The 8,998-nt window shown below is 54.9% G+C and overlaps 1 protein-coding gene across 1 annotated transcript; it reads left to right on the top strand.

The window, feature by feature from the left end:
- The first annotated feature begins 1,397 nt into the window (after positions 1 to 1,397).
- On the top strand, positions 1,398 to 6,041 carry CUNH1orf53 (chromosome unknown C1orf53 homolog). Its single transcript, XM_037070523.1, has 3 exons — positions 1,398 to 1,686; positions 4,628 to 4,729; positions 5,931 to 6,041. Exons 1-3 carry the CDS (start codon positions 1,423 to 1,425, stop codon positions 6,000 to 6,002), a joined length of 438 nt encoding a protein of 145 aa, XP_036926418.1. The 5' UTR covers positions 1,398 to 1,422; the 3' UTR covers positions 6,003 to 6,041.
- Positions 6,042 to 8,998: the final 2,957 nt, after the last annotated feature.

Genomic DNA, 8,998 nt, shown 5'->3' on the forward strand with positions numbered 1-8,998 from the left:
GGGGAGACAGGGAAAGGTTCTGGGTTAATTCGGCAATCTGAATTAACTTACCAAGTGATCTGAAAGGTATTTTTACATCTTTTTTTTAATTACAGTTTTTAAATTGGAAAGCAATTATGGGTTCACAGAAAGTCGCAAAGATGGTACAGAGAGGCACCTTCCCCCACTAGTACTGTAAGTGCCACATCCGGACGGCGCATCGTCCACACCAGGAGTTCACACGGGAACAAGTGTGCGTGTTCCACATCTGATCACACGTGGTTGGGATACCGTGCCACTCTGTCACCACCAAGGTCTCCCTCGCTCCACCCCTTTACACGCACACCACCCCTCGCCCACCGATATGTTTCTCCTAAAAACACTCCTCCTAGGTAAGATGACTTTACTCTTGTGCAAAACTGGTCTAGTCTGTTTCACTTCTGTCCCGACCCTTTGCATCAATTTCATGATCTGTTAACAGGTTCTCATCCTCAATTTTAAAAACTCAGTCTGAACTTCCAGACTTATGTCCTTTATTTCGGAGTTTGTTTTGGCAACACCGCCCCCCGCCCCCACCCCACCAGTGATTTAGGGTGAATTCCCTTTTCCGTAGCTTCTTGCTTTGGCTGATCTCCAGTTGGGCCCCACCTTTCCATCACTTCCCCTAAGGGACTCTCCTTAACCTTCCAGGTCCTGAACTCTTAGATCACGGAGCTGGTAACCTGTCACGCCAACACCAAGGAAACGGATTTGCAAAATACGGTTCCGATTTACTGTCATTCTGAGATTTAAAATGCACTGATAGGACTGTTTGGATCGGGACCCACTAAGAAACTCCCCATGTGACGACGGGGTCGCGCGATACACGCAGATGTCCAGAGAGGTGGTGCTGGTCGAAAATCCACCCTTGTCCTCAGTCCTGGAAAACCAAACGCCTTCCCCAGAAACCCAGCCCCGGGCAGAAGCGGGGTGGGGACTGGGGGGAGCAGAGATGTTCATTTCATTCTAGCACCCGGGCTTGTGCTCACTTCCTCAAATTCGCTTTCTGAGGGTGTCAGGACAGCTTTCCAGTTCAGGGCAGAAATCGCCCCTCTTTCTGGTATTTGACTGCACGCTGAGTCCTCACTGCATGCGGGGCGGGCCTCCCCCGTGGTCTCGGGCACCTGTCACCTGGGCGTCCCGGGCCCTTTCTGCACACCTCTAGCACTCGGCTCCTCTCGTCACTGACGGTTGTGGCGATCACGCTCCATGTGCATTTGACACCTCAGAAGAAAAACGGAGGACTGAGAGTTCACGCCCGGAGGCTGGAAATGCGCGTCCCCCGCGGCCCACCAGGTCTGGGCAGCTGCCTGCGGTCGCAGGCTCGGCGGGGGCGGGGCTGGCCTACCGTGGAGGGCGGGGCCAGGACTTAGCGAGGGCGGGGCGGCTGGGCCAGCGGCGGCCATGAGGGCCAGGCGGATCCCAGCGCTGGTAGGCGCGGCGCTCGGGGGACGGCGTCCCGCTGCCCGGCCGCCACGGCCCCTCTGGGTCAAAGCAGGGCTCCACCAGCACCCCAGCGTCACCCTCTGCTTTGCTTCTGAGCGCGATCGCGGCGGCGCCGAGCCCCCCTCGCAGGACAGGCCGGCGGGGGCGGAGAGGCTCCCGGCGAGCCAAGAGTTAACCGCGGCCGAGCGACAGATCGCGGACTTGCACGCCGCCGCCTGCGCGGTGAGCCCCCGCCCCGGTCCCGCCCGCTGCTGCTGGTGCGCCTGCGCTGTGAGGCCCCATCTGTACGCCCCGCCCCCTGCTCCACCCAGCGCCCCCGGAGCCCGTGCGCCTGCGCGATGAGACTGGTCCCGGAGGGCCCTCGGGACCCAGGGGTCCGCGCGCCTGCGCGTCCCTGGCTGATGGAGAGGTTGTGGGATCCCAGTGATCTGGCCTCTGGCTGCTGACCACACGCTCGCTTCCCACCCGTTTTCACTTGAAAACTGGTCCCAGTTCCTGATTCCGGGCTAAGGGTTAACGTTTGTCCTGAGGATAGGAGTGTGACTCGTTTCTGATCGGTGCACGAGCTAAATTCCGGCCGTGTGGACCGACCCAGCCTCGCGCGCGCGCGTGTGCGCGCGTGTGTGTTATGTGTGGTGCGTACCCGTCTGTGTGCATGTGTGTCTTTGCGTCTGTGGGGGTGTTTGTGTCGAGGGACGGGCGTGCAGGAGTTGGTGGGGCGGGTGGAAGAGCCGAGAAGCCACCGGAAAAAAAACGTGTGCGCGTATCCGCCTGATCAGTTAAGCGCCCTACCCTCCCATGATTTTAAATCCAACGAACCTGTTTCGTTTAGTTAATGCTTGTCACCAGCCTATCGTCCCTTCGCTCCGCTCTCCGGAGCACGATTTCAGAGGAGAGCGTCGTTGGGCATTCACATTCTTCCTGGACAAATTGAGCTGTTTTCTTCTGTTTGGGGGGACTTGACAGTGAGTTGGTTGTTAGCATCAATATCAAAACTTAGCGTCTCCCCTCACGCTTCTGAATCCTCGGACTATATGAGTTTAAAGGTAGCGTGTTTATATACAGATAGGGTTTTTTTTTTTAATCTCGAGAGAGCAAGTAAGTTCTATAATAAGCTATTTAATACGTCTCGCGGGGCCAGTACTCGACAGGACTGTTGTTACCCCGCGGCCTAAGCCAAAGCAGCAGAAGGCAGCCATGCGAGTCGGCAGGACCTGAGCAGCCTGCCTGACTCCTTCGGGTGTTAGGCCCCCGCACAGCGTGGTCGGGGAATGGCTGCTGGCTTTCAGTTGTGCTTCCACTCTTTGTACGAGAATGCGTAACTTCTTCTTGTGCTTCACATGGAAATATGGTAAATATGAACAAAAGTGTTTTTCTTTTCAGAGGGAAGGCCAGTGGCCTGCAAAGCCAACTCAGTCGGCCTGGGACAGGAGAGAAGCTTTGTCTCCCTCGGGGTTCTGGGGTTTCTGCACTTGTCACAGGCAGACTGTCTGGGAGGCCACCATAAACCTAGTACAAGCTGGTTGTTTTTCTCCTTCCCCAAACTGAAGCCCCTGCCTCCCAGTGGCCCTTCATATACAGGTCCAGGCCCGTCCCTCTCTTCCCTTCCTCCCCGGGCAGCCCGCCCCACTGAGCGTCTTGCTCCCGCAACCTGTCGGTGCTTGTGTTTCATTTGTGCTGTCCCCATTACCTGAGGCTCACTCGCTGAAGACGAATTAAGCTTGGGTGGGCAGGCAACGGGCTCCCGGTTTCTCAGCCCACGTGGAAAGGCGGCAAGCAGGAGCAATATGGGAGGCTGCCAGGTGCCCGGATGATGGCCCTCGGACGACCTGGCAGTTATAAAAAGTGAAAAGGAGGCCGCTAACAGAGTCTGCTATGGTTTTTGTTTGTTTGTTCATCTGTGTTTCTTCTAAGTCTTCAAACACGGCCATTGTCAATAAAATGTGGTGTCAACAGCGGGTCATTTTCAAGTAGTGTTTTCTGCCCCTGGTTTCCTGTGACCTGCTCCTGTGGTCCCAGAGGACTGGGGAGGCCCCTGCAATGGGTCTTGTGGGGCTTGCTCGCTGGGTCCCTGCTGCCCCGGCTGGGCTTTCCTGGGATGCCTTAGAGGAGACGAAGACTTGAACTCGACCTGTCCTTCTGTTCCACACTTCATTCATGGAGCACATCGGATGAAACCCCAACCATAATAAGACATTGAGCCGTGAGAAGACACTCAGAAGAAGGACCTGGTGGCGCACTGAGAAATGTAAGTCCCGTGCCAAGTCGAATGAAAAGGCTGTTGCGAATGGTGCAGAGTCATGAGTGGCGAAAGCATTCTATGAAAAAACAGGAGGAAGTCCCTCTGCGAGGTAAACCTCCAGGCTAAAGAACATCACCCGCAGGCCCCAGATCCAAAGGACCGGTGGAGTGGTTCCCATCGCCTTCACGCCACATGCTTGGGCCGCGTTGGAAAACCACGTTTGAACGCAGGCACAGGGCGCTTCCTCAGCATCTGAAGGGCTGGCATCGACCTCACGAAAGCAGAGCGTGTTAACCTGGTAAAACGATACTCTCGTTTTTTGCTGAAAACAGAACTAACGACACTCTTTTAAAAAAAAGAGAAAGAAAATGGTGTCAACTATTCAATGTGGTCCCACATCACGGAGGTAAAGAAACGTGTTCAATAATGGTGGAGGTAATCATTTTTTCTATGGACGGTTGGTTTTGATTAGCGCCTTTTCTGTGCGTTTAAATCATCCCCCACATATTTTAAGCACTGAAATTGCAAGTGCAAGTTCTGAGTGAAAGTTCATTTTCAGCCTCTTAAGCTATTCAAGTCATCGAAATCACCTGTTATTAAACTTGTTACCCAGGAACCGAATGAAACACACCCGGGCCAGGGCTGCTGCGTCGTTCCCGGGCATAGAGGACTTCTTGTTTTCCCATCCACTTCTCAGCTTTTCTCAGACTGTGTGTTTCCCCCTCCTGCCGCCTAGAGCTGGATTGCGCATGACGTTGGAATGCATGTGGTCTTTCCTGGCCAGGGGCCGCCGAAACGGCCAGCAAGACGTTTCATATTATTTAAAGACAGTTTTGCAGAATTTTGGGAGTAGAACTTAGCAAGAGGAGGAGGTGTGGCGAAGGTGGCGATGAATGAATTGTCTTATTTGTGACCCTCCAGGCCGGCCAGCTGAGCTACCTGGACCCGGCCACTGGCTACGTGGTGCTAACGCAGCTCGCCCACCTGCGGAGGGGCCGGTGCTGCGGCTCTGCTTGCAGACACGTAAGTAGGAAATTCTCGCCTCGCACGAGGGGTCTGCCGTGCTTCTGTGACTGGGTACCTGCCTGTTATTTGAAAAACAAGTCACATAGAAAAGCTACATAGACCCGGAGTGCCCTTTTCACTAGCTCCTGTAGTCCAGGATAACCTGGTCCTTAGGGGCAACATGGGGCCTTTCCACTTAACGGGATTTGGCAACAGTGCGAGACGACCACAGGTCCTTGAAATGCCGTGATGGGCAAAATCCATGGCAACTCTCTCCTACAAGGAAATTTGTCACGGGTTTTACATAGGCCGTGTTCAGCAGGTAAGTACCAAGAGGGCAGGAAAGGGGGGCCTGAATATTACACTAGATCCCGGAAAGCATTTTTCTTCATTAATAAATAGACAGTTGCCTAATGTTGAGAGGTGGATTTCCTTTAAATGATAGGGATTTTCTTTCTTTGTTCCTTTTTCTCCCTCCCTCCCTTCCTTCCTTCCCTCTTCTTCCCCCTCTTTTCTCCTTCTTCTTCCTCCTTTCTCCTTCTCCTCCTTCCCCCCACCTCCGACATTCTCTGCATGGCACTTTTCTCCTCTGTCTTTAACGGTGACCCCTGACTACTCCCACCTGTCCATTTCCGGAAGTGTCTATTTCAGTGATTCCGATGTGCACAGTCAGATAAACTGCTCCTTCCCTGTTCTGAGCAAAAAATAAATGGGTAACTCTCCACGGCAACTTTTCGAAAGCAATACTGTGGTCAGGGAGATTGTTACGGAGGTGAGACCCTCGGTCCCCAGACCACTTGGACGATATGCTTTTCTCGTAACTCGCCCGCTTTGTAACGAAGGAGCAGACACTAAATCCGTGCATTAACCGCAGCCAACGTTGAAAAATCAAGCCTCCACTTCGACGTATGTCCTTGCCTACACTGTTTTCTGTTTCTCATGAAGCACGAGACCTGGGCCCTCGGGGGTTTTCCAAGAGCGAGTTATCGAGAGTAAAATCTCAAAGTTGAGAGGGTGCTTTTAGGAAGTGATTCTTGGGCCCTCGTGAGGTCTGTTCGTCAGCGTTCTCATCATTCTCCTGTTAATCTGCAGGACCTGGTAGAGCAGGTGACCTTGATGACACGCTTGGCCGTCCCTTCCTCCCACTGTGAGGAGCCTCGCGCTTTTCCGAGACAGTCGCTGAGTAACGCAGTGATATTTTGTGTTATGTCTTCCGCAGTGTCCGTATGGGCAAGTCAATGTTAACGATCCAGCTAAGAAGAAGCGATTCAATTCCTGTTTTTACGTTTGACAAGAATTTCATCTCTGTTCTCCTTCATTAAACCTTATTTTAAAAAACACCCAAACCCAGAATTGTTCTCTGCTTCTCGGGGCTTGAGTGCCAGGTCCATTGTAAGTCTATCTATTAAAAGGACATTGTAGCCCTGGCTGGTGTAGCTCAGTGGATTGAGCATGGGCCTGCGAACCAGACTATCGTGGTTCAATTCCCAGTCAGGGCACATGCTTGGGTTGCAGGCCAGTTTCCGGCAGGGGCTAGTTCTCTGCAGGGGATGCACGAGAAGCAACCATACATTGATGTTTCCTTCCTCTCTCCTTCCCTTCCCCTCTAAAGATAAATAAATAAAATATTTAGAAAAATAAATAAATAAAAGGACATTGGTACAATGAAAACAGCTAGCAAATGTCGGAGTATTGATAATTCTTTTTCTTTTTTTTTTCTTTCTGCCTCCCTCATCATCAGACACATATGTTGAAGGAAGAAAATAAAGACTGTGCCATTAAATAAAGACTAGCAACCGGATGACACTGGTACCCCCTGAATTTCCCTGTAGCCTGTTCTTCCCCACTGTTTCCTCCTCAGGGTCGGCAGCTCAGCGGAGGGGGCAGCCCAGTGGAGGGGCTGGCGGGCAGGAGCATTTGGAGACAGACGCCATTTTATTTATATCTTGAGCTCCGGGGAGGTTGACACGATGCTGTATTGCTCAGCACCTGAGTGGCCGGGAAGTGCTGTTCCGCAGTAAGAAACTCGCTCATCTTCCATCTGTTCTCTCAGTGAAAACTAAATCACTCTCACTTGGGGGTCAGGCCACTTAAGATGCCTTGATTAAAGCATTCTTTCTCCCCTCCCCCCCATTTCACTCCTCCATTCCCTGTGCGTCTTCCAGGAGAATCTCTCTTTACACCCCTTCCAGCCACTGCTGGGTCAACACCCCGCCCCCCACATCCTCTCCAACCTGGGCTAGGTCCTCCGGGACTGTTCTTTGGGGCCTACCCTCCCCACACCTCCCCTGCTCCCTGCTGGGGACCTAGCCCCCCGGGATGCCTGTCCTTGCCCACAGAAGGCTGGCTGTGCCCAGAGTGGGCCCTCAGCCTGTTCTCCCGTGGGAACTGGAAGGTGCTCGAACACCCAGGGGTCTACCTTGGTCTCTGCCTGTGGCCCCGGGAAGGATCGTAAGGAGCCAACAAGGGTTTGTGCCTTCTGCCGTGTTCGACTCAGAAGGAGAGCCCCTCCGAACTTCAGAATAAGTGGAAAGAAGCCCCGTGAGGTTTTACTGCTCCCACTGACTGTGACCTCCGTGGCGTGTTACGCCAAACATTACATTGCTTCCCCAACGTGGCCTTCTGGTGCCCCAGTGTTTGCTGGTACCGCTCCTGTGCCCTGTGAGGTCCCTGTGGCTCGTGTGGCCCTCTCCGGAACAGCTGTGGTGGCCAACAGGCGGAGGGAGTCCAGGTGGTGATCCAGGAGGCTGCCACTGTCTTTCCCCAGGAAGGGTGGTGGGTTCCTGGGAGCCGATCTCCCTTCCATTCCGGGGGCAAGGACCAACTCTTCTCAGGGTGGGAGTGGTGTGTGGGGAGATTGCTTCCTTTCACAGTCCCAGAAGGGAGAAGAGAAAACAAGAGTCCAAAAAGCCCATCTTTCTGGAGATCTGAGAAAGGGCACCCGACGTTCGTTTTGGAAGGCAGCCCCCTACTTAAGAAAGACCGTGTTTTGAAGAAGCCCTTCGGTAGATGGAAATAACTTGGGTAACCCCCCGCCCCTCGGGGCAGGCTCTTCCCCAGAGCGTTTCCTTCGGGGAGCAGAGACCAAGAAGCTGAGAGTCGGACGCCCATCACCGAGGACCCTTATGTGGGACGCTTTGACTCTTGCTGGCAGAGGCCCAAGCCTTCCTGGCAACAGGGCCAAGGAGCCTCTGCCGCCGCTGGCAGCCGAAGTCTTGATGGGGGACTGGGGGTGGGGCGACCTTACTGGTCCCACAGTAAGGTCTTACTGGTCTCACCGCTTCTGCAGCGGGCGCCTGAGGCAGGGTCGGCAGTTCTCCGTGGTTCTGGGGAGATGCTTGTGAACCACGCGTCGGGGGTGGCGGGGGTCGGGGCTCCCACAGTAAACACGATAGGACCACATACGCGGGCCTCGCCGCCAGAGGGTAGCTACATTGTATCCGAACCTTGTAAACATCCAGGTTTCTCACTGGGTGTGGGTACCCAAACACACGCGGGCGCCCAGAAAGACAGGCTTCCCGGTCCAGATCGGCTCGGGGGCTGCTCCCCTTCCCAAGTTTCTGGAGACCTCTGTCGCCAGGCACCATAAATCAAGGGGTCCATGTCTAGACTGTTTCCAACACCGAAAAACCACAGGGAAGGTGGGGGATCTCGCTGCGGGGTTCACGGCGTGGGGGTGGGGTAGACTCCTGCCGCGGTGGCTGTTCCCCTCCGGGGCAAGGGCGCTGCCCTCTCTGGGTCTTCCAGCAGGTGGATTACACGCCGCCCCTGCACCTCGAAAAGCCAGGTCATTTAAAAAAAATACCCGTACCCGTGGTGAAGCTATGGACTCCCAACCGGTGTGTATTTGGAACACGAGGGGCTCGGAGAAGAAAGGGAGATGCCCTCTGGGCCGCGTACGGGGCATTGTTTCCCCACAGGCCCCTTTATCTTAAGGCGCTTGCGAGGTCGGTTCCGCACGCGCGGCCCCACCGCCAGACACCCGCCGCGCCGGGTTCAGTCTCCGGAGGAGGCAGCGGCTGCGCGCCAGGCCGGCGGCCGTGCGCTCGGAGCCTTCGTTCGGGGCGGCACTCTGAGACCTGGCTGTCCCCGGCCAGCCCGAACCCCCACCCCCCCCCCAACCACCCACCCCAAATCCACGCCAACGCCGGCCAGGTCGCCTTCTCTATGTCGGCCAGGTCGCCTTCTCTATGTCGGAGCAAAGGCTTGAGCGTGGGGACTGGACACCTGCCCATGGTGGGGGGAGGGCAAAAAATTGCCCATGGTGTGGCTACTTTTTTTCACTTC

Source organism: Sturnira hondurensis, unplaced genomic scaffold (assembly GCF_014824575.4).
Source record: "Sturnira hondurensis isolate 20B ecotype Veracruz unplaced genomic scaffold, ASM1482457v3 Scaffold0018805, whole genome shotgun sequence".
Taxonomy (NCBI): domain Eukaryota; kingdom Metazoa; phylum Chordata; class Mammalia; order Chiroptera; family Phyllostomidae; genus Sturnira; species Sturnira hondurensis.